This window comes from Squalius cephalus, assembly GCF_949319135.1.
Source record: "Squalius cephalus genome assembly, chromosome: 2".
NCBI lineage: Eukaryota > Metazoa > Chordata > Actinopteri > Cypriniformes > Leuciscidae > Squalius > Squalius cephalus.
In genome coordinates this window covers 14,155,643-14,180,308 of record NC_137123.1, presented here as the reverse complement: position 1 = coordinate 14,180,308, position 24,666 = coordinate 14,155,643, and the positions used below count along the sequence as shown (strand labels likewise).

At 41.2% G+C, this 24,666-nt stretch overlaps 2 protein-coding genes across 2 annotated transcripts; one reads left to right on the top strand and one right to left on the bottom strand.

Annotated features, from left to right (window-relative positions):
- Nucleotides 1-4,021: 4,021 nt before the first annotated feature.
- On the top strand, nt 4,022-20,195 carry LOC307152427 (adhesion G protein-coupled receptor E3-like). The gene is made up of 11 exons (XM_079861064.1): nt 4,022-4,170; nt 8,691-8,810; nt 8,936-9,117; nt 9,227-9,388; nt 9,464-9,670; nt 9,748-9,980; nt 10,076-10,142; nt 10,227-10,318; nt 17,532-17,588; nt 18,760-18,910; nt 19,813-20,195. Exons 1-11 carry the CDS (start codon nt 4,104-4,106, stop codon nt 19,885-19,887), a joined length of 1,413 nt encoding a protein of 470 aa, XP_079717190.1. The 5' UTR covers nt 4,022-4,103; the 3' UTR covers nt 19,888-20,195.
- On the bottom strand, nt 20,052-24,103 carry dnajb1b (DnaJ heat shock protein family (Hsp40) member B1b). The gene is made up of 3 exons (XM_079861273.1): nt 23,463-24,103; nt 21,372-21,940; nt 20,052-21,284 (listed from the first exon to the last, which is right to left on the bottom strand). The coding sequence occupies exons 1-3, from the start codon at nt 23,680-23,682 to the stop codon at nt 21,051-21,053; spliced, it is 1,023 nt and encodes a 340-aa protein (XP_079717399.1). The 5' UTR covers nt 23,683-24,103; the 3' UTR covers nt 20,052-21,050.
- Nucleotides 24,104-24,666: the final 563 nt, after the last annotated feature.

The following is a 24,666-nucleotide window of genomic DNA, read 5'->3' as shown; positions in this document are numbered from 1 at the left end:
TGATTGACATCGCAGGTCTGATTAATTGGCTTTCTTAATATTTACATGTACAGTCATTTTTTTTTCTTTTTCTTATCAATAAATTAGAATGTGACCGATATTTTGAATATGGTCCTCAACGCTTCAGAAAAGATTTCAGAGTCTTGATCATCAGTCAGCCCAGCTGAACTAGCCTCCTATGGAAACCGTGTGTTAAAAGCCAACGAGAAACTCATCTCTACATTGGTGAAGCCGACAGACACAAATGACAGTGTCAGTTTTACTCTTGCTGCTGTTGGTGAGTGGAGAAACTACTCGGTTACTCACGTAACCTCAGTTCCCTGAAATGAGGGAACGAGTATTGCGTAGCTATACGCTATGGGAAAAATCCTTTTTCTCAAGAATATGAAAGCTAACTTTTAAAACGCAGTGCAGCTGCACAGCTAGCATAATGAGCGCGAGCGCGGTCATTGGCTGTGCTGCGGCAACTGCATGAACCTATGGCGTGGCGGCGCGAGTGCGCCAGCCAGTCAGGGCGCGTCATAGCCCGCCAAGATGGGCGTGACTTATGTCTATAAAACCCCATGACACGCCATAGGAAATCATGTTAAAATTCCTGAAGCGACCACTGATCGTAGCACAAGCACGGCATAGTACGCAATACTCGTTCCCTCATTTCAGGGAACTGAGGTTACGTGAGTAACCGAGTAGTTTCCTTTCAATGAGGTCTCTCCTATTGCGTAGCTATACGCTATGGGATAACCCTTGCAAAACGCCGTGCGTGCTCTCTTCGCTCCCTACAGTCCACAGTAAGCTCGGGACCAGATAGGAGAATAAGCCCATTTGTGTACACACGATATATATCTGGTATATAGATGTACATATATTAATAGCCAGTCACTGACGGGCTTTATGTGGGGCAATATAGGCCAGTATGGCAGATCAACTGGGTTGGATCTATGAATATGTTAGTGCTTACACTTTAAACGGAAAGGACCTTAGCTTGCAAAGCAGGAACTTCCAGATTGTAAAATTTCATAAATGTGGACGGGGAGGCCCAGCCTGCCGCCGCACAAATATCTTCCAGGGGAACTCCACTAGACCATGCCCAGGAAGAGGCCATGCCTCTCGTGGAGTGCGCTCTAATCCCCAAAGGGCACTTAGCGCCCTTTGATTCATAAGCCAGCGTGATAGCATCCACTATCCAACGCGACAAACTATGCTTAGAAACGGCTAGCCCTTTAGAGCGGCTGCCAAAGCACACAAAAAGCTGTTCCGATCTTCTGAATGAAGCGGAACGTTCCAGATAAGTCCTGAATGCCCTGACGGGGCAGAGCAGACTCACATCGCTTTCTCTGTCCGGCGCAGGGAGGGCCGCTAAGGAGATAATCTGCGCTCTTGAACGGAGTGGAGAGCACTTTTGGCACATAGCCATGCCTCGGTCTGAGGACAACCCTGGAGTCATTAGGCCCGAACTCAAGTCCGTAGACTGAAGTGGCTCAAATGGGGGGCCTTTAAGGGCCTCTAGCACCAGTGACAGGTCCCAGCCTGGGACAGAGGGGGGCCGCGGGAGGTTCAACCTCCTAGCGCCCCTTAGAAATCGGACAACCATGTCATTCCTTCCCAGCGATTTACCGGGTACCGTAGCATGAAAAACCGCTATGGCTGCCATATACACTTTGAGCGTGGACGGAGTGCGTCCCGCGCCCAGCAGCTCTTGTAGGAAGGCGAGCACGATGGTACCTCGCATAACTGCCGGTCTATCACCCGTGCCGTGCACCAGCTAGAAAATGTAGCCCATTTCTGAGCATATAGGCGCCTGGTCGACGGCGCTCTGGCCACATTTAAAGTCCTCAACACCCTGTTAGAAAGGTCCCCTGATATCTGTTCAGCGGCCATGTGTGCAGGGCCCATAAATCGGGACGAGGGTGCCAGATCGTGCCGTTTGCCTGAGAGAGGAGATCCCTCCTCAGCGGGATCGGCCGGGGGGCTGAGGCCGCCATCTGAATCAGCTCGGGAAACCACGACTGATTCTTCCAGAGCGGGGCTATGAACAGCACCCTACTCAGGTGTTCCCTGATTCGCTCGATGGCCTGCGGTACCGGCGAAAAGCATAGAGCGGGCGTTCCGGCCAAACGTGGGCGAACGCATCCTTGCTCTTCGTGAAGTACACTGGGCACTGAGCGTTGTCTTCTGAGGCGAAGAGGTCGACCTCTGCCCTGCCAAAGACGCTCCACAACTGCTGAACCGTCTGCGGGTGAAGAGACCACTCCCCTGGGAGTACTTTGTCTCTGGACAGCATGTCTGCACCCTGGTTCAGGATGCCTGGTACATGAGCTGCCCTGAGCGAGCGCAGGTTGCGCTGAGCCCAGAGGATGATGCTCTCCGCCAGTGCGTGCAGGTCTCTGGACCTGACCCCGCCCTGGCGATTCAGGTACGACACCACGGCTCTGTTGTCCGTTCGGACCAGCACGTGATGGTTCCATAGGTATGGGAGAAAGGCTTCCAGCGCTAGAGCAACTGCCTTCATCTCCAAACAATTTATGTGAAGGCCCTTTTCCGAGTCTGACCAAAGACCAGATGCTGGCCTGCCCACGAGGAGAGCCCCCCAGCCTAGGTTGGAGGCATCTGTCGAGATGGTCTGTCTGACTGACACAACACCCAGACGCACGCCTGACCAAAACCATTTGGCCCTCTTCCAGGGAGCCAAAGCTCTGACACAGCTGTGACTCGCTCTGATTCGTAAATGGCCTGATCGCCATGCATGAGCTGGAATGCGGTCTTTTAGCCAGTGTTGCAGTGGGCGCATGCGCAGCAAGCCCAGCTGCAGGACCGGGGATGCAGAAGCCATCATGCCCAGCATCCTCTGAAACCTTTTAAGAGGTGTCAACGCGCCCACGTTGAAAGAGGTGGCCAGACGTTGTAAATAGAGAGCGCGCACTGACGTCAGGTGCGCTCTCATCTCCAAAGAGTCCAATGTTATGCCCAGGAAGGAAAACCTCTGTCTGGGCGATAGTTCGCTCTTGGCAGCATTCATCCTGAGACCCAAAGAGTCCAGGTGACTGAGAAGCCAGGATCTGTGAGTTAATAATAACTCCTCCGATTGCGATATGACTAGCCAGTCGTCTAGGTAGTTCAACATGCACACGCCCCGTTGTCTCAAAGGGGTAAGCGCCGCGTCCATACACTTCGTAAATGTACGAGGCGCCAGAGACAGGCCGAACAGAAGTACTGTGTAATGGTAAGCCTGCCCCTCGAAGGCAAATCTCAGGAATGGCCTGTGACGGGTCGCTATCTGGATGTGAAAATAAGCATCTTTCAGATCCACTGAGAAAACCAGTCTCCCGGGCGAATTTGCGTGAGAATCTGCCTGGTTGTCAGCATTCTAAATGGCCGTCTCATGAGTGACTCGTTCAGTTTTCTGATATCCAGAACTGGTCTGAGATCGCCGTCCTTTTTGGGGACGAGAAAGTAACGGCTGTAAAAGCCTGACTCGCTCTGCGAGCTGTGAACCGGCTGGATCGATCCCTTTTCTAACAGTTTCAGCACTTCTGTGCGGAGAATATGGGCCACGCCCTCTCTCACTGTTGTCTCGACCTTGGCTCGAAAGCGCGGCTGTCTGCGGGCGAACTAGAGCGAATAGCCTTGTTCTACTGTCCTCAGTACCCACTGTGATATGCCTGGGATGGCCCGCCATGCACTGGCGTGCAGAAACAGGGGTTGAATGAGCGTTGGGCGGGTGTTCGCATGAAGGGGAAGCTCGCTCTGCCCACTGCTCAGCGGTCCCTGTCTGTTGCGGGCGGGGCGCTGCACAGCGCGCGCTCCCTTTGTGGCATGTGTGTGAGAAATCTGGCTCCGGGCTGATATCATATGCAGAGGTGCGTGTAGCGACGCTGGCACCGAATCTACATTCATGTTCTCTATCAAACCTGACGGGCAACGCTGTGACAGCGTACTGACAGCACTTATCAGTGAGAGCGCGTGCAACATTCAGAGCCCGTCGCTGCAAAGGCTGATAGTGTGCCTCGTTGGCAGCGATTATGTGGGTATGTGCGGGGCTTGTAACTGGCACATGGACCTCTGCTGTCTGCACAGCGCGGGCTAGTGATTTGGGACAAGTATTCATGTGTAGCTGTGCAGACTTTGTAGTGGGCACTGGAACTACATTTACAACACTCGCAATGAGAGCTGGTGAGTTTGTGAGAGTGGGCACTATATCTACATTTTTCGTGCTTGCAGCGTGGGATGGCAGGCTGCTTACAGTGATTTGTGAATGAGGACGTGCGCTTTATGATGGGCACGTGACCTAGACATTACACAGGCAGAAAATGGCGTTTGAGTGCAGGTGAGCGTGTGTTGTAACAGGCACATTTTCCGCAGAATTGACTCTTCCAGCCACCTGAGCGAGGGGGGCTGGAGAGAGTTTTTCTCTTTTCTGGGAGATAAACCTGGCCGCGGCAGGGCTTGAACTCACCCTTTTCGTCCCGGCTAGGACGGCTTGCGAGTTTCGGGGTTCAACGTGATCTTAGGTCGAGGACCCCTCCTCTCTGTGAACGGCTGCCGCTTCGAGGAACGTGAGCGGCGGCGAGTTTCAGTCGTGGGCCGGGGCTTAGTTACCGGTGGCGCTGGCTTGTCGCGCTGGGAGGACGGCGCTCTTCTCCCACCGCCTGAGGTTGAGCTGGAGCGTTTCGGGAGAAAATGGCGCATAGCCTGAGACACCTGCTGAGCTTGCGAATAGCGCTCCGTTGGAAAACTTGTAAGACCGCCATTGAGTGCAGTGACGAAGCGGCCTGGCCCCCGGCGGCATAAGCACGGCTGGCGAGCGCCGATGTAGCACGACAGGGCTTCAGCAGGTGCGTCACCTTAGTTCTCCAGCTCGATACATTGGGAGGACACAGATGGGCGGCCACAGCCTCCTTGAGGGGAGGGGGGGCTTCGTAGCCTTTTTCCCTCGTGCCGTCAACACTGCAGAGCGCTGAAGAAAAGAAGTGCGGATCCGAGCGGAGTGAGGTGCTTTCCAGGATTTAGTCATCTCGTCGTGCACCTCCGGGAAAAAGGGCGCGGGCCGCTGTGCAGGGGCCTGTCGACGCCCTTCGAGAAACCACTCGTCGAGCCTGCTGCGCGTCGGTTGGTCGGGCGAGGACCAATCGAGGCCGAGGTCTTGCACGGCCTTCGTGAGCACGCGGATAAGTTCAGCGTCGACACTAGACCTCGTGCTATCCTGAGTAGACGGGGCGGAAGCAGCCCACTCAGAATCCGAAGCGGCAATAGAGAGGCTGTCTTTGTCTTCCTCGTCCAAAGCTCCAAATAAGAGAAGACCCGCCGCGCACGAGGAGGGGCGTTGGTCGGCCTGTGTGAACAGGACGGGCGAGGGCGAGGACTCAGGTGTCGGAGAAGCACGCGGGGACTTGGCTGGCGTGGGTTCTCTTTCAACTGCAGGCTCAAGCTCTCTCTGCGAGCGGCGTTTCTTCTTACACGGCTCGAGCAAGAGAGGTGGGAGAGCAGGCTTGTCGTCGAAGGCCGCTAACCTCTGACGTAGCGAGGTTAGATCCAGGAAATCACATTCAGGGCAGCCGCCCTTGGTCAGCGCGGCCTTCGCGTGGCCGTGACCCAGGCAGGAGGGGCATAGGATGTGACAATCCTCGGCGATGAGCGGGCCTCTACACGAGGCACAGGTGGAACGAGGCATTAGAACGCCTTGAATTTGCTCTTTTAGAATAAAGTGAACGCGGCGGCGAACACGCTAAATGTGTATAAAAGGATATAGTAGCATGCCGGATGGCGCAGCAAGACAGCGGGCTGAAGGAGGCGGGGCCAACGTCTTCAGAAACTGCAAGGCAGCGGCTCGTCCTGCTGATGGTGCTTTCTACGGCGGCGAAGCTTTCTTTCCAGAGTCCAGCGAAGAGCAGAGAAGTCCACGCTGAAAGGAATTTGATCTGGGTTTCCTATGGCGTGTCATGGGGTATTATAGACATAAGTCACGCCCATCTTGGCGGGCTATGACATGCCCTGACTGGCTGGCGCGCCCGCGCCGCCACGCCATCGGTTCATGCAGTTGCTGCAGCACAGCCAATGACCGCGCTCACTGTGCTAGCTGTGCAGCTGCACTGCGTTTTAAAAGTTAGCTTTCATATTCTCGAGAAAAAGGATTTTTCCCATAGCGTATAGCTACGCAATAGGAGAGACCTCATTGATAGGGAACTGTTATTATTGATTATGAAATATATGATATCAGGGAGTTTACATAGTCTAGAGCAGGGGTTCTCAAATCTGAACCACGAGATCCACTTTCCTGGAGTTTAGCTCCAACCCTAATCAAACACACCTGAACCAATGTCTTCATGATTACTACAACGTCACAGGCACACAGCAAAATCCCCAGTGTTAAATCAACACTGCTCAGAGTACATATTGTCCCAGTCTAAAGAGTGTTAAAAGTGTTAAAGTTCATGAGATAATTAAGTGATTAATTAAGAGATGATTGAGCATTAGTGATGAACACCCACTTCAGCCACAGCCTTAGGGTCTGTTTACACGACACCGTTTTCAACTAAAAACTTAAAACTTTGTATAAGTTTTGGCCGTTCGTTTCCATGACAACAAAGAGTCAGTTTGGGTGCCTGAAAAAGCAAAGTTTTGAAAACTCAAAGGAAACACTTCTGAGTTTTAAGCATATCGTTGTCGTGTAAACGTACCCTAAGATGAATCAACTGAAGACAAAAGAAGACATTACATCTCTCAAGATCTCATCAGTGGAGGATTAAACAACTCCACAAACAGCATTACCAGCTTGACTTAATTTAACTCTGGGGATTTTGCTGTGTACAAAGTAAACTGATTAGTTCAAACTAGTAATTAGATCAAATAGTTATTTTTTTTTTGTCTTTTTTTTGTTTTGTTTTTTGCACATTTGTGCAGATTGAATCAACTTTAATAAAAACAAAAAACAAAACATAAGGGGGAGAGTGGGGTAAAGTGAGACATTTTTTACATTCGTTCCCCTCTAAGCAAGCTAAAATGATATATCAGTCAAATTTACACATTTCCCATTAATTCAGGATGTTTCCTAGCAATGGAAATTATTAGAATGTATTCAGGACGAAGGGCAGTGAAAATATGATTGTTTTAAAAAAAGTGGTCTTGTGTCTCACTTTACCCCAGCTTAGGGGTAAACTGAGACAGACCAGAGAAATCAAGGGGGTAAAGTGAACCAGCTGGGGGTAAACTGATCCACTTACTTTTTCCACTCTGAAACTTCCATAACAACACATGTTGTAACAGTAAGAATCTTGACAGCTAGCTTGACAACCACACATTCCAGAACTAATGTCGGACTAGTAACAGAATCATAGAGATTGGTCAATTAAGCACATTTTTTGATGACCCACCGGTGCGCATCCAAGTGAAGGTGCAACGTCCTTGGCGTGCTAAGGGTGAATGGCACACTGGAGGAAATTCCTCCTAAAAAAAAGAACTATGTCCAAATTATTGTGATACATTTGGAAAACTCAATGCTGTCAGACCTCCCCTGGCCAGCCCAGGGAGAGTGGCCCGTCCTGAGCCAGATTCGGATTTGTCCGACACCGCTGGAGCTCCGTCTGGAGCAAAGTCAGTCCTAAAACGGACCTTTGGGTCTTTGTGGAGGAGGGACAATGCTCCGCTCGGACAAGGAACATGGACCAGAGAACCGTGGTGGTCAGACCGGGTGGAGAAACCGCCTGACCCAGCCCAGAGAAAGTGCACTTTGTGCGGGCGAGACTTCCAGTAAATAGGGTCTGGTTTGGACACCCAGTCCCTCGGTGCCAGGGCGTGCACACCGGTGAATGTGCACCATCCTGGGCGAGCTAGGGGTGAAAGACACACTGGAGGATATTCCTCCTTGTAAAAATGTCCAAAAATATCTTGTATTTGAAGAAGAGCTCCATGCTTGCAGACCTCCCGGGCCGGCCCCAGGGAGGGTGGGTCATCTCCAGTCAAAGTCAGATCCGTATACCTGCTGGAGCTCCTGCTGGAGCAATGACGGTCCAAACACGGGTGCTCGGGGTGTTGTAGAGGAGGGAGACGACACTCTTATCGGACTAGGTAATGGAAAACAGGCGCCTCCGGGTTGCCTGGGGCCCAGAGGAGCACACCCTCTCCTTCGGGCCGTCAGGTTTTCTTCCTGCTGTATTGCCTTGGCATGATGGCTTTTCTACTATGTTTATGACATTAAAAATAAAACATATGTCATGTAATATTACATTAAAATATGTTTAAGACTAAACTTAACTTGTGCCTCATGTCTCACTTTACCCCACAGCATTTGTCTCACTTTACCCCACCGCCACATTTTAGACAAAAACGATCTCTCTTAGCAATTCGGGCGTATCTTCAGCTAGCATCATCACATGGTTTTATATGTGGGTAGTTCATCAACATGTATGATATAAGTTTTTCTACCTGAATCAATTTGCTTTGGCACAACAGTTGATTAAGTTGACAGCAAGAAATTTTACTTTTACATGCAAAAAAAATATTTTTGTGAAAAAAACATGCTTACTACAGCACCATGAGGTCCTCTTCTTCATGGCCAAGGTGAAATGAAAGGGGCTTGAAAACATAATGGTCAAATGACCAAAATTGTGTTCCATAGCCTAGATATAGGGGTTGTCTCACATTACCCGATGTCTCACATTACCCCGTTCTCCCCAACTGCTTATTTTCTAAATCAGAGGTTGAAGTCTTCATGGTTGGACCCAATGTCACCTTAGATAAAATTCCTCGACTTGACACGACAAATTCTTCTGTGGACATCGATCTCATTGGGATCGCCAAGAACAACAATGAAACAAGTATGTGAGATGTGTTTTAATATAACATTTTTAATAAAACATTTTTAGAAGATATATCACTAAACCACATTTACCAAAGATTTTTATTGTGTTAAATACAAGTTTCTTCTGTTTCTGCCACACAGGATCAGCTGCTGTGGCTTTCATGAGTTATAACACAATGGAGAATCTACTGAAGCCAGACTTCTTCACCACATCAACTGACATGATTAAAACCATGATGTCCACTGTGATCTCAGCTACTCTTCCCAAAACCACCAACACTAAACTCACCAAACCAGTCAACTTCACCCTCAAACACATCAGAGTGAGAGACTGAAATGTGTTTTTGTCCAACCTGAGAACTGATGAACATCTGAAAACATTTAATATTCAGTGTTGTTATATTTTCTGCATGTTCTTTCTTCTTTTTGCAGGAGTTTGACCCCGACGGTTCCCTGTCCTGTGTGTACTGGAATATCAGCGAGTGGATTATAGATGGTTGTTCTGTTTTAGAGACCAACAGCAGCTACACTGTGTGTTCCTGTGTTCATCTGTCCACATTTGCTCTCATCATGCAAACCAGCCGTCCACCAGAGGTACGAGAACATTTATAGTGAGCGTTGAAGATCAGCACAGATTTGGCACTCATGTACTCTGACATGTTTTCTCAGAGCGACTCACTGCTGGAGCTGTTGAATTTGGTGTGTGTGATCGTGGGGCTGGTGTTCTTCAGTTTGGCCCTGTTGACCTTTGTCCTTTGTCAGTGGAGTCCTGGAGTGAATAATGTGGCTCGAATCAACCTCTGTGTGAGTCTTCTGTTGGCTCACCTTCTGTTCCTGCTCACACAACAGTTCCTGAGCCTCATACGCCGTCATCAGGTGAGAATGATGAAGGAGCCCTACAGCTCAGCACAGTCTCACTGAGAATCATCATAACCGTCTCTCATGATCTCCAGGTGTTGTGTGCCGTGATATCAGGTGTGCTGCACTTCCTCTTTCTCTCCGGCTTTGTGTGGATGTTCATTGAAGCTGTGCTGCACTTCATCCGTGTGAAGAACCTATCACAGATCATCTCCAAAAAGAGGGAGGTGCTTAACGATCGATTCCTGTGTGTGATTGGATATACGGTTGCTCTGGTTGTGGTGGCCGTGTCTGCTGTGGTGGAGCCCAAAGGCTACGGAAGTGAACAGTGAGTTTAGTTTGAACGACTCAGAGATCAACACCTTCATCCTTCATGTTTGTTCATTGATTTTTTTGTGTGTGTCTGTATCTTCCTCCAAACAGGTGCTTGATTAAAATGGATAAAGGCTTTATTTGGAGTTTTCTGGGACCTGTTTGCGTCATACTAGCAGTAAGCACATTTCTCATCATGACTTTGTATTAAAAGGAAAACAGTGATTAAAGATTAATTCCTGTTGTTTCTCTTACTGTGCAGTTAAACATGATTCTCTTCATCTGCATCATCATCAATCTGATCTTCACCTTGAAAAATCTGAACGCTGAAGTTTCACAGATGAAACGAACCAAGTAACAAACAGATTTGAACACTCCATGAAATGTGTATATATATTGTTTTATGCTGCATATTTCTAGACACTTTTAACCTTATTTAGATTATTCTCAGGTTAGGTAAAGCCAAATTTGTCCTAAATCATAAGCATCTGAATTTTCATACTCACAATCCATAGGTCAGAAGACTTCTTCGTGGTCTGTTCAGCTCACTTTATTAGAAATCAAAGACTTTTGGCAGGCGAGAGTAGCAAAAGAGTTTCTTAGTTTCAATTAAGTATAATTTTATTATCTACAGGTTAATTAGTTTACATATAAAGTACTAATATACACTCACCTAAAGGATTATTAGGAACACCATACTAATACTGTGTTTGACCCCCTTTCGCCTTCAGAACTGCCTTAATTCTACGTGGCATTGATTCAACAAGGTGCTGAAAGCATTCTTTAGAAATGTTGGCCCATGTTGATAGGATAGCATCTTGCAGTTGATGGAGATTTGTGCACAGCAAACTCCCCAGTGTTAAATTAACACTCCTCGGTGTACATATAGGTCCAACTACAGAGTGTTAAAAATTAACACTGAAGCAGTGTTGAAGTTAATGAGCAAATTAAGTGATTAATTAAGTGATGATTGGCCATTAGTGGTGACACCTGATGTTAATAAGAATCACTGAAGGAAAGAGAAACAACAAGAACAGAAAAAAGAGAAACACAAGAACTACTGACTTCGAGCCATTGCACATTATTGCACTTAATATTACCAGTTGGACTTTATTTCTGTCATACATCTACACACATTCTTATTTAGATTTAACAGAAGTTTAGACAGTAATGTTTTATGTAATGATTTGTTTCATGTCACCATTATGGTGATCAGTGTTTGCTTTAGCTGGGCTCTTTACCCTTTCCTTTTTTAACATTAGTTTTTCTTTGGCTGCTCCATCTCTGTGTTTACAAAGCACATTTATTGTGGAAAGAGAAACTATGGCCTGGGCTGTGTTTCCCGAAAGCATCGTAAGCCTAATTTGATTGTTTAGACCATTTGTTGCAATTGTTCTACGATCAAGTTAAGCTTACGATGCTTTTGGGAAATGAAGCCCAGGTCATGATGGTTATGCTTACATGATGAAATTACAATCATGTAGTGTCCTGATTCACTGAATCAACATTATGAACTTATTTTACAAATGTTTTATTCATACCCTTGTGAAAAAGAAGTGTGCTTAATTGTATTGAAAGCGTACTTTTTGTGTGCTTAAAATAATCAAAGTATACTTTTTGAAAAGTGCACTTGCAGATAATATAATAAAATTAAAATTAAAGACCACTTAAGTGTACTTAAAGGGAATACACTTTAATGACAATATTTATTAACACACTTAAGTGCACTTTTTACAAATGCACTTTGTAATAATATCTAATTAAGTTTAACTTAAAGTAAGTACACTTTCATCACAATATTTATAAACACACTTAAGTGCATTTTAAAAAATGCACTTTGTAATAATGTCTAATTAAGCTTAACTTAAAGAAAGTACACTTTCATCACAATATTTATAAACACACTTAAGTACAATTTTTACAAATGCACTTTGTAATAATATCTAATTAAGTCTAATTTAAAGTAAGTACACTTTCATCACAATATTTCTTAACACACTTAAATACACTTTTTAAAAATGCACTTTGTAATAATGTCTAATTAAGTTTTACTTAAAGTACACTTTTATCATAATATTTATAAACACACTTAAGTGCACTTTTTACGAATGCACTTTGTAATAATATCTAATTAAGTTTAACTTAAAGTAAGTACACTTTCATCACAATATTTATAAACACACTTAAGTGCACTTTTTACAAATGCACTTTGTAATAATATCTAATTAAGTTTAATTTAAAGTAAGTACACTTTCATCACAATATTTATAAACACACTTAAGTACAATTTTTACAAATGCACTTTGTAATAATATCTAATTAAGTTTAATTTAAAGTAAGTACACTTTCATCACAATATTTATAAACACACTTAAGTACAATTTTTACAAATGCACTTTGTAATAATATCTAATTAAGTCTAATTTAAAGTAAGTACACTTTCATCACAATATTTCTTAACACACTTAAATACACTTTTAAAAAATGCACTTTGTAATAATGTCTAATTAAGCTTAACCTAAAGAAAGTACACTTTCATCATAATTTTTATAAACACACTTAAGTGCACTTTTTACAAATGCACTTTTTAATAATGTCTAATTAAATGTTACTTAAAGAAAGAACACTTTCATGACAATATTTATAAACACTTAAGTGCATGTTTTAAAAAATGCACTTTGTAATGTCTGCTAATTTTTACTTAAACATACATTTTAAATAATTATGATTTATAGTGTTTTAAATGTATTAAAGTTAAAGTTATAAGTTATTAAAGGGAATTTATTTTGATGTATTGACTAATATATAAAATAACAGTTTTAATGGAAAACATGGAAAATAATTGATTTTAATTCCAACTCAAGTGTGTTGTCCAAAATTAATTTGTTAATGTATTTTAAATGTGTTTTGTCTATAATATATACTGTGCATTATGCAGTTGAAATGTATTTTTCCAATACATCTGCTTATACAGTATAATCCAGTACAACTTATTGTTGACATTTTTATCACCAGCCCTTGCTCTATGAACTCAACTAGTGTCAGCTTTCTACATAATATTTGAAAATAAAATGTAATATATGAGAGGAGTCTAATAGTAATGTGTTGTAGCTACTTTACATCTGTGAACATAATACTTTCAATATCATTATGTTGTTCTAAGTCAATTAAACACACATTTAAAATTGTATTAATTGCGAGCAAAAGTTAAACAAATGTAAACAAAATGAATTTGCATTTCAATTCAGTTAAAATACATTTAATTTTAATCACACTAGACTACAATGAAAAAAAAGATTTACTTTTAGTTAGGTTAATGAGTAAAGTTTTGTGAACTTACAGAGTTTAACAACACAATGAGTTAGAACAACTTAAACAGAAAAGCTGAAATAACATTTAACCATGCATGATATATGAATATGTTGTTTAATGCGCATGCGCGAGAAATACTACGTCATTATGACGCTCTACTTCACTAGAGTTTGAAAAATGCGCTATGTTTTGCGATCCATTTGCGATGCGTGATGATACCATAGACTGTAAAAAGGATGATACTGAAGCTAGCCAAACAAGAGAACAAAAGGAGCACCACGTTTGGATGTTTGTTTGCAGATGAGACGTTATGCTGCAAATAATCAGTCAAGTAAGTATATATTGATGCTTTCTTTAGTTAATTTTTTTTTCACCGTAACATGTCAGTTGCTGAGTGCATTTTAATCACAGATATTATAAACTCAATAGACTCGGGAGGTGAATTAATCATGTTTTCAATAATTTATATATGATGGCATTCTAATAATGTCTTACATTGTAATGTGAGGAAGGCGTGTGTGGTCGTGTTCGAGGAATTTGGTTGCTGATTTAAAAAAAAAAAAACTAAACCGACTTTTTAAATTATTTTAAACAAGCTACTAAACATTTGCTGAATGCTGATCCAATATTGTAACACTCGAAGACGTTTATATAGCCTACATTTAATACAAATAATCAATCTTATAACCACCATAAATATTTAATATATTACCCACCTCTAGAAAAAATGCTTGTAATGTGTTCAATTTCATTTTGTATTTAAAGAGTTGTTCAATTATTTGTTTTGGAATATGTAATATTTTTGTGTTTATCTGGATTTAAACATTCATTTTGCAGGATCAGTTCATATTTGTTATTGGAGATACAGTGCAAGCGGTGTGGAATCACAGACCTGTATTGATGAGGTGATTTTACAAGATTTATCATGACAGCACATCCTGATCAAGCTAAAACACTACTTTCAAGTCACTAACTAACGTTATCCCTATAGCTTTTAAATGCTTTGAATCTTTTGCATGTGCAAGTAATAAATTCCCACCTGTGCATTTACACCTGCCCTATAATCATCATATATTTTATAGGTAACAAACCAAAGGAAGAAGGCTTGCAGCATTGCTGTGTCAACCGTGGTAAATACAAGAACAGGAACATCCTTCATGAAGATAGCTATGTGGGGCAAGCTTAAAATGTAAGAATACCTTTCTTAATTTGCATTGGTCCTGGGTTTGCATGGGTCATATCTATATTTGTGTAATTGATAAAGTTATGCTTAATTCCCTGTAAAGTAGCAATAAAAAGGTTCTCTATTTTTAATCACTTTAAGCCCAGTGTCAGTAAAGATGGCGTAGTCAGTGGAATCCTGGTGTTTGTGGGAAATAGAAGGAACCTTGCCCAGCTTTCTACTACGATGTGGCCCTGGTGACTGAGGTAATCAATCACATCACACAATTTATCAACAGTTAACAGTCAAAGGTTTACATACACCTTGCAGAATAAACTGCTTCATCAGGGTAGTAATAAATAAAGATAAAACGTATACATTTTTGTGATCCCTATTACTGATAAAATTGTTAACATTTTGCAGATACTGCAAGGTGTATATCAACTTTGAAGCGCAACTGTATATCTATCTCTTTCATTCAATTGAGCCAAATATAATAATGGACTGGATCTGTATTATAAACAAATTTTCTGTTTTTTTGTTTTTTTCCTCAAGGCATTTTTTCTGACTTTCCTGCATCTTTGAAACATTTCCATTCACATATACTCTGGAGAGCATCTGGGACATTGACATAAACAGCACTTTCCAACAACTTAAAAAATTGGATTGAAATTTGAATTTCTTTCTTCTGCTGAACATCCCTTTAAGAGCTAAATAACAAGGTTCGGTAACTTTTAATTAGGTCTCATTTGTTAATATTAGTTTATTTTTTAGCCAACATGATCTAACCAAGACTAATATTATCTTACTTAGACTAATAAATGTTTAAAGTATTATTCATTCTTAGTTCATGTTAACTGAAGTAGGTAACTAATATATTTTTGTAAAGCATTACCCAAAGGTCTCTTTCCAAAACTGTTTGTGTTTATGCATAGTGTTTCTTGGGGTTTTCTTGTGCATCAACAGAAAGGTTTTTATGTACTTCTTTTAGAGATTATTTTGTCAGTAAATTTAGAGGGTTTTACATTTAGTTTTGTTGATTGTAACATTGCATTTAATTCACACTTAAGTGTATTGTTAACTGACATTAAAGTATATTTTAAATCACATTAATTGCATGTCATTATATTGTGTAGTGCACTTTAACTATATTTTGAAGATATTAGAAGCAATTATGAAAGTAGATATAAAGTTGTATTAAAGTACCAATTAAGTTGTTCCAAAAAATCACTCTTAATGGCAACTTATTGCATTTTATTTCAACTTAATATGTGATATATTTTAAATTAATTGCACTTAATGTGCATTCAGTGTGTCGAAAACATTGCATTTAATTCACACTTAAGTGTATTGTTAACTGACATTAAAGTATATTTTAAATCACATTAATTGCGTGTCATTATATTGTGTAGTGCACTTTAAGTATATTTTAAAAACACTAGAAGCAATTATGAAAGTAGATATAAAGTTGTAATAAAGTACCAATTAAGTTGTTCCAAAAAATCGCTCTTAATGGCAACTTATTACATTTTATTTCAACTTAATATATGATATATTTGAAATTAATTACACTTAATGTGCATTAAGTGCGCCGAAAAGATGGCATTTAATTCACACTTAAGTGTATATATTTAAAGTATATTATTTATGTAATAAGTACACTTTATAAAAGTACACTTAAGTGCACTTTTTTTCACAAGGGTATGCATTACAGTAGTTAATTCCAGCAGTGCTTAATAAAGGCTGAAATTGTAAAATCACACACAGACATCAATAATCTACATATGAATCTCAACAATGGTGACAATCACACAAATGCTTCATGTTGCAGTGCATGATGGGAGCCACCAATCAAAATGCATCCCTGGCTCACATCATGCACTGCACGATGAATAAATTATGCAGCTGAATTGTCCTGTAATTTTCATTGTTTTTTCCTTTTTGCTTTTATTTTGCTATTGTTTTGTTGTGACTTTAGTAGCTTGTTTGTGATGTTCAGACTTGATATGTTTGTCACTAATTTGTTTATTGTCACCATTGTTGAGATTCATATGCTGATTCTTGATGTCTGTGTGTTTAAACACAATGATGTCTGTGTTCAAAGTATTTTCAAAATTGTTCATAATGCTGTTGGATCTCAAATTATAAAGTCTCAGGGCTAAGTACAAATCACCAATACTAAAATGAGACAAAGCATAATGTCAAAGATTTAGACTCTGAATGACTTCAGTGAATCATGTCACTACATGATGATAATATCAACATCACAACATATTGGGAGCAGGTTTTCTCTTGGAGTAATAAACATGCTTTATAAACACAATGTTAGAACAGTCAGAGAAAAACTAACAATAAAGTATGAAAAGGGTCAAGAGCCCAGCTAAAGCAAACACTGACCACCATAATGGTGACTTTAAACGAAAAATTCCATAAAACATTACCGTCTAAACTTCTGTTGAATCTCAATAACTGATGTATGACAGAAATAAAGTCAAACTGGTAATAATAAGTGCAATAATGTGTAAAGGCTCAAAGTCAGTTGTAGTTCTTGTTTCTCTTTCCTTCAGTGATTCTGCTCATTAACATTAGGTGTCACCACTAATGGCCAATCATCACTTAATTAATCACTTAATTATCTCATTAACTTTAACACTGGGGATTTTGCTGTGTGGGATGCACATCCAGGGCACGAAGCTCCCGTTCCACCACATCCCAAAGATGCTCTATTGGGTTGAGATCTGGTGACTGTGGGGGCCATTTTAGTACAGTGAACTCATTGTCATGTTCAAGAAACCAATTTGAAATGATTCGAGCTTTGTGACATGGTGCATTATCCTGCTGGAAGTAGCCATCAGAGGATGGGTACATGGTGGTCATAAAGGGATGGACATGATCAGAAACAATGCTCAGGTAGGCCATGGCATTTAAACGATGCCCAATTGGCACTAAGGGGCCTAAAGTGTGCCAAGAAAACATCCCCCACACCATTACACCACCACCACCAGCCTGCACAGTGGTAACAAGGCATGATGGATCCATGTTCTCATTCTGTTTACGCCAAATTCTGACTCTACCATCTGAATGTCTCAACAGAAATCGAGACTCATCAGACCAGGCAACATTTTTCCTGTCTTCAACTGTCCAATTTTGGTGAGCTTGTGCAAATTGTAGCCTCTTTTTCCTATTTGTAGTGGAGATGAGTGGTACCCGGTGGGGTCTTCTGCTGTTGTAGCCCATCCGCCTCAAGGTTGTGTGTGTTGTGTCTTCACAAATGCTTTGCTGCATACCTCGGTTGTAACGAGTGGTTATTTCAGTCAAAGTTGCTCTTCTATCCGCTTGAATCAGTCGGCCCATTCTCCTCTGACCTCTAGCATCAACAAGGCATTTTCGCCCACAGGACTGCCGCATACTGGATGTTTTTCCCTTTTCACACCATTCTTTGTAAACCCTAGGAATGGTTGTGCGTGAAAATCCCAGTAACTGAGCAGATTGTGAAATACTCAGACCGGCCCGTCTGGCACCAACAACCATGCCACGCTCAAAATAGCTTAAATCACCTTTCTTTCCCATTCTGACATTCAGTTTGGAGTTCAGGAGATTGTCTTGACCAGGACCACACCCCTAAATGCATTGAAGCAACTGCCATGTGATTGGTTGATTAGATAATTGCATTAATGAGAAATTGAACAGGTGTTCCTAATAATCCTTTAGGTGAGTGTATAAAAAAACAAGACAAAACAACATCAAGAGTAAATCGTTTACATGCGTTGTAACACCGGAGAGGCCATTAAGAATCAGCGTCTGCCTTCATCTTCTCCTTTCAGCCTTTTATAGACCATCTGATTTCTTGAGGTCATCTTTGGAAATCCCCTCATAAATGATCAGTCTCTTACAGACAATTTATCCAATCCTAAGTCTTGAGTTCTGGGAATTCCTTTCGTACCTGTCTTTATAAAGCCTTTTGCCTCTTAGTCTTCCTTCTTCAGACTTTTCTTCTTTGTTGCATTCTGCGCTTCGTCCGCAACACATCCGACGGTAATGCTTGCATTTATCTTCTTTCTTTAGCAAAGCTCTTCTGCTTAAAACATTAAGTGTGGTATGTTTTTCTTTATAAACCACTTTCTCAAAAAAACATTTTACAATAACAATTGCAGAGTTTTTCTTCATAAACCACTTTCTTAATAAACAAGTTTCAAGTGTGGTTGATTACAATACAGAAGTGTTCCACAGACAAAAAGGCAAACTTATAACAGGACAATTGCAGATTTTCCACAACAATATAATCAATAAATATATATTAACTCTCCATCTTTCTCTGCAGGATTATGACATTTAAAACATTGGCTCAGTTTGTGGTTCTTGGTTGCTCCTGGATTCTGGGTTTCTGGAAGGAGCTGGAGGTCCTCTTCCTGATCTTGAACTCCCAGCAGGGAACCTTCATCTTCCTGGTCTATTGTGTCCTCAATGATGAGGTCAGACATCAGTACAGACAGTCTAACAGAAAATCATCTCTCACCTACTTTATATTAAAGGGATAGTTCACCCAAAAATGAAAATTAGCCCATGATTTACTCACCCTCAAGTCATCCTAGCTGTCTATGACATTCTTCTTTCAGACGAATACAATCAAGAGATATATTTAAAAATGTCCTGGCTCGTCCAAGCTTTATAATGGCTTTAATGTTTCGCCGTTTCTGTTTTGAAGTCCATCAAAGTGCATCTATTCATGATTAAAGTGCTCCACACTGCTCTGTGGGGTTAATAAAGGCCTTCTGAAGTGAAGCGATGTGTTTGTGTGAGAAAAATATACAGACTAAAACAACTAGCTTCCGGCAGACGGCCGTACGCAAGTCGACTTGCACCAAAAGAGTAACCAGTGACGCATGTATGACGTAGATGTAGAAGTGGCGCAAGCTTTGACGCCTCTCGCAGTTCAAACAAACAGGGCTGGGCAACAAACTCAAGCTCCTCCCACATTTCTCTCAAAAAAATTGTCTTTTTAGACTAATTTGTGACTGGTGTTTTGTTTTGCTCTATCTCCGCGTTCGTCATTACGTTGTGCGTCGGGTCAAGGGTCACTCTTTCGCCGTAAATCTATGCGCACAGCCGTCTGCTGGAAGCTAGTTATTTTAGTCGATAGTTTAAAAAATGTATATTTATAAGAAGAATGTCATAGACACCTAGGATGACTTGAGGGTGAGTAAATCATGGGCTAATTTTCATTTTGGGGTGAACTAGCCCTTTAAGTTAATTTTTAATTTCTCATCTTCTAAAATTAAATTCTTGAAAAATAACCTGGACATGTTCTGTGTTTGTTTTTTGTTTGTTTTTTTAACCAGAGTTTAAAATTATTTTTCTTCTCATTCTTGTCCAGGTCAGGCAGCAGTACAGGAAGTTCTTCAGATGTCTTTGCTGTGGACTCAAATCAAACACCATCAAGAAACACTGAAGACTAAAGCATCCATATTCAGCAAAGGAAGTGTCATTATTATAAAAGAGATTCTGTCATGATTTAGATATTATATGACCGTCTCAGCTACACATTTCACTAGTTAACATGCTATATATTTACAGCGGTCAATACACTTATGTGAATCTGTACATTTCTTTAAGTGCAACATTTCTTTGGTAGAGGAACTATCATGATTTTTAGAGGCTTGTATACTGGGTTACACTTTTAATATGCTAAATAAATACGAAGATAAAGCAATTGTTTTTTTCAGTTTAAAGTGTTTTATTAAAGCAGTGTGATATCTGTAACATTTCAAATCTTATTTTCTTTTAAATAATATATTCAAAACAGCCCATAACTCATAATCTCACAATCCAAAAAGATCCCACAGAAGTATCCCACTGAATTTGTGAATAAACAAATTCAGTTTCACAATTAAAAACAATTAATAACATAAATTACCTGTAATAAAACAAAAAAAGTTCCGTATGATTTTGCATAAGAAATTAACCACAATATCAGTAGTTTGAGTAATTTATTTTAAATAAATCTAGTATTTGTTACAAATTTGTCCTCTAGCTGACTTTGAGCTTTTGAGTTTCTCACCATATAACTTCTGCATCAAGTGTTGTTTCACATACTTAGAAGAGGGATGATCCAAGCATCACTTTGAGCCACCACTATATTTGAAATGACTTTTAATGGCGACTAAATGGTCACATTAGACCGTATTAGCAGAAAAAGTACAGGCTGCTTTCACAGAAAGACTTCCCTGAGGTGTCCAAAGGATCAGGCTGCTGATAAGAAAATATATTATTGTAGCCCTGCAACATCACAACATGCTCTACTGTCCATCTTTGGAATAAGTAAACTTAGATGTGTTAGATGTGTGTGTAGTTGACAACAAAATGCTGGCCAAGAGTTCGCAGCTGGAGACTTTCTGCTGGACTTGACCCAAAGGAAACATAGGTTCAAAATGTACATGACAAACACATAAACCAGGCTAGTCCAGCAATGTTTTGGTTCAGATAGTCTCTCATTGGCAGTACATTACAGAATAACAGTTCGACAATTTCAGCAGCCCCTCATATTCATCCTTTAAATACTATGAAACCAAAAATTCCCAATGGCAATGTCTCCAGCATTGCAGTATAAACGGCTCAAGAAGCCGGCAAAACATTTGCGATAGTGTCCTTGGCACTCTGGCTTAATCTTTCGGGAAACTTGACCTCATACTCGACAATCAAGTCCCCACGACGATCTGGGGATTTCGGAAGAGGAAGACCCTCCCCGGTGACACGCCGTTTCATCCCGGGACGGACAATGTCTTGAGTTGTTAAGTTAACCGTGCGATTATCCAGTGTTGGAACGTTAACTGTGCAACCACAAAGTGCCTGAGAAAGTAGAGAAGAACGGGATTAGAAAAATACAGGGAAGAAAAGAGTTTGTAAGCAAACTCTTAAAATAAGAGCCCATCTTACCTCTTTGAGTGTAATTTTTGCAGGATAAATAATGTCCGATCCGTCTCTTCTGTACACTGGATGTGGCTTATCCTTCACCACAAACACCACATCTGCTGGGATATTTGATGGCGTCTCATCCCCTTCCTTAGGGAAAGTAATCTTGGTTCCTTCTTTCCAGCCTTTCTTCACTTCCACTGTAAGGATCTTGTCCTCAGTGCGCGTCGTTCTCCCGTCGGGATTCAGGCGTTTTCGGGAGATCTTCATCTTCTTGGTGCAGCCAGTGAACACTTCTTCTAGACTGACCCTCAGGTCGTGGGTCACGGGAGGATCCTGTTTTTTGGTCAGTGCCCCACCAGGACCTCGCGTGTTAAAGGAGCGTGGGAAACCACCCATGCCACCCATGCCAAAACTAGCAAATGGGTCATCAGTTTCCATTCCCTCGTCCATGCCACCGTTACGGCCAAACATGTGTTCGAAAGGGCTTCGCCCTCCGAAAAACTCTGCAAACATTGCATGAGGATCACCTTGAAATGTGTAGGTGAAATTACTTCCACCTCCTCCGCCACCAGGGGCGCCGCCCTTCAGTCCTGCACATGGTAAACAAAGAGGGCACATATTACAGAACTGTGTGGTGTTGAATAAAACGTATAGACAACTCTTAAAAACTCCACCAAATGACAACATTGAATTAAGATGTATTAATAACTTTTGCTGCCCAGGAATATTTATTATTTTATATGAAACTCTTCATTACCTTGATTACCCAACTACTACACATAGGCTACTTCCTAACTCAAATTCACAGAATCTGAACTTTTATGCAAAATCTCATCATTAATACAATCAGTTATTGTAGTTTAAATTAGGCCCATAACCACCGTAGACATTGAAGGGGACAAGTACCTCGCAATAATTAGAAATGGCCAAATTGTGCCCCAAATTGAAATTAGAAATGGCCAAATCTGCTGCACTCCATTACTGTTAGTTAAAATGCGGTCTAATGGCGCTCGTCAATGTCAAAGTGTAGATAATTCTAACCAAAGTCCCTCTCTAGTTTTTGCAGTAAAAGAGTGCGTGGTGAGAATAAATAGATGTAAATATTTGACAACTTTTTTAACGACAGAAATGTTTATATTAGCAGACTAATATCAGTGATGCTAACTACTCAACTTTTTTCATGATATAACTTTTTTCATGATATTTTGTGTGTATATATATATATATATATATATATATATATATATATATATAAAAAATATTGAATGGAAACATTCCCAACACCTACATATGGTAAAACGCGTATTTTGACTGATTAGATACTGAAATGCAATACAGTGAATGAGTGTCAAGCTTCGTTTACCTGTGCCACACCCTTTACCATACCACACCCACTCCCCTCCCTTCCCTTCTCTTCTTCTCACAGCCATCCATGCCCATTTAAGTTGCATTTTTCAAAAGGATTGTGAGCTAGACTTGAGTTGAAAGAGGGGGGTTTCATGACCCTTTAAATAATATCAATAACATCTCCACCCACTAAAAAATAATTTAAAAACATGTTCTAGACATTGTAATGGCCTTGGTTTAAATGATAGCATACTTAATATTTTACCTTTTTATTCCTCAAAAATAGACTAGACTTGTAAAGAAATGTCTAGAAGGGGACAGCCCTAGCCCTAGGCCAGACTGGCAAGAGAAGGTTTGCTGAACACGCACAGACACACACAGAACTGCTGACGTTCGATCACGTGACCGTCAGAATATTCCAGCAAGCGTTCTAGAACGCACACACCGTTCAAATAGCCAATCAGCGTGCAGCATCACAAATCGGATCAATGCAATGTAATTGTACAAAGCCGAACTTTTCAGTAGTTTTACCAGATTTATTTCTCTCGACCCGAAAACACTACAGTTATAGGCTACGTACTGTGTTGACAATATCCAGACTGTTGTCATTAATAACTAATCCAATCAGTGATCTAATCAGATAATATCTAAACACAAATGTTTAAAATTTAAACGATAGGCATAGTATAGTGCTTCTTATTTCCCTCTCATCTCTACCTGTGTCATTAAGCAGTGCAACAAGAGTCGCACGAAAGGTTTACTCACCTTCTTCGCCAAATCTGTCATAAATGTCTTTCTTCTTCGGGTCGCTCAGCACGTCGTATGCCTCCGCGATCTCCTTGAACTTTTCCTCGGCGCTGGGCGACTTGTTTTTGTCCGGATGGTATTTGAGCGCTTGTTTGCGATACGCTTTCTTGATCTCGTCATCGGACGCACCTTTCTGAATCCCCAAAACACTGTAATAATCTTTCCCCATCTTCACCATTGAGCGTTTATTTTAGGCAGCCTCGATATTCTCCAAAAATCAAACAGCGGTTTTAGACCAGTCCGATGCAGTGTTTCTCAGTCGCGTTCGGTTCGCATCAACTTAATAGAAATATCCTTGCAAATAGGTCTTAGAATAACTTTATCGGACAGCTGTTGTCCCGTCGACCAGCGGTTTGTATTGCCCCGTCTCGCTGCGGATCGTCGCTATTTGAAACCGTGAGGAAAGTTCGAGAAATGTCTCAAACTCTCTGGTTGTTTCTAGTTTCCACACCCAAACCACGTGAACATGCCGCTCCACCCATAGACCTGCAGGACACAGATGAAACCGAAACTAAAAATATATACATATAATATTAATACAAAATAAAACCCGATGCCTTTCGCAACAAGGAAACCATGGCAATGAAATACATACGGACGGATACCGGACGCTTTTCGTCTTAGTGGATCACACATTTGCATAAGCAGACAGACTAAAAATTTAATACCTGCCTTTGACTATCCCATTGTTAGATTTGGTGTCTTTTATTGCAGATTTTGTGTCTTTTATTCTGCACATTGCATTTTTGTGTAGGCTAATAATATTTTGATTGTATCCAAGCTTTAACACAAATTTAACACAGGCCCATTTTACCTGAATGTTGTGCTGTGGCTCAATAAGGAACCTGATGATACTCTTAACTATCATGATTTTAAAACAATTATACTTTTCACATTTAAAAAAGATATAGGCTATTTAAGAGGCCGGCCATGCTAATTTATATATCATTAGAGCTCATGCACAGCGCATTTATTACCAAAATGTGGCCCATTTTAGCTGACTTCACCCTACACAAATTTTGTTAAAGTTTCTCCATGTTTTGTGGCATTTAAATGTTTGTTTCGATTCTTAAAACAAATAAAAAGGAGGAGTGCCTTAAAAATCTCTAAATTAATGGCAATATATATATGGATTTACCACCCCCACAATCTATTTTATTGT

What these genes read in the sequence shown, in the direction of transcription:
- LOC307152427 (XM_079861064.1), top strand. Translation starts at nt 4,104, where the DNA reads ATGTGTAGCTGTGCAGACTTTGTAGTGGGCACTGGAACTACATTTACA. An exon ending in AACACTCGCAATGAGAGCTG is followed by an intron (nt 4,171 to 8,690) that starts GTGAGTTTGTGA and finishes TTTCTAAATCAG; the next exon opens with AGGTTGAAGTCTTCATGGTT. An exon ending in TCTTCAACTGTCCAATTTTG is followed by an intron (nt 17,589 to 18,759) that starts GTGAGCTTGTGC and finishes CTTTCTCTGCAG; the next exon opens with GATTATGACATTTAAAACAT.
- dnajb1b (XM_079861273.1), bottom strand. Translation starts at nt 23,682, where the DNA reads ATGGTGAAGATGGGGAAAGATTATTACAGTGTTTTGGGGATTCAGAAA. An exon ending in TGACAGATTTGGCGAAGAAG is followed by an intron (nt 21,941 to 23,462) that starts GTGAGTAAACCT and finishes TACCATGTGCAG; the next exon opens with GACTGAAGGGCGGCGCCCCT. An exon ending in CAAAAATTACACTCAAAGAG is followed by an intron (nt 21,285 to 21,371) that starts GTAAGATGGGCT and finishes CTACTTTCTCAG; the next exon opens with GCACTTTGTGGTTGCACAGT.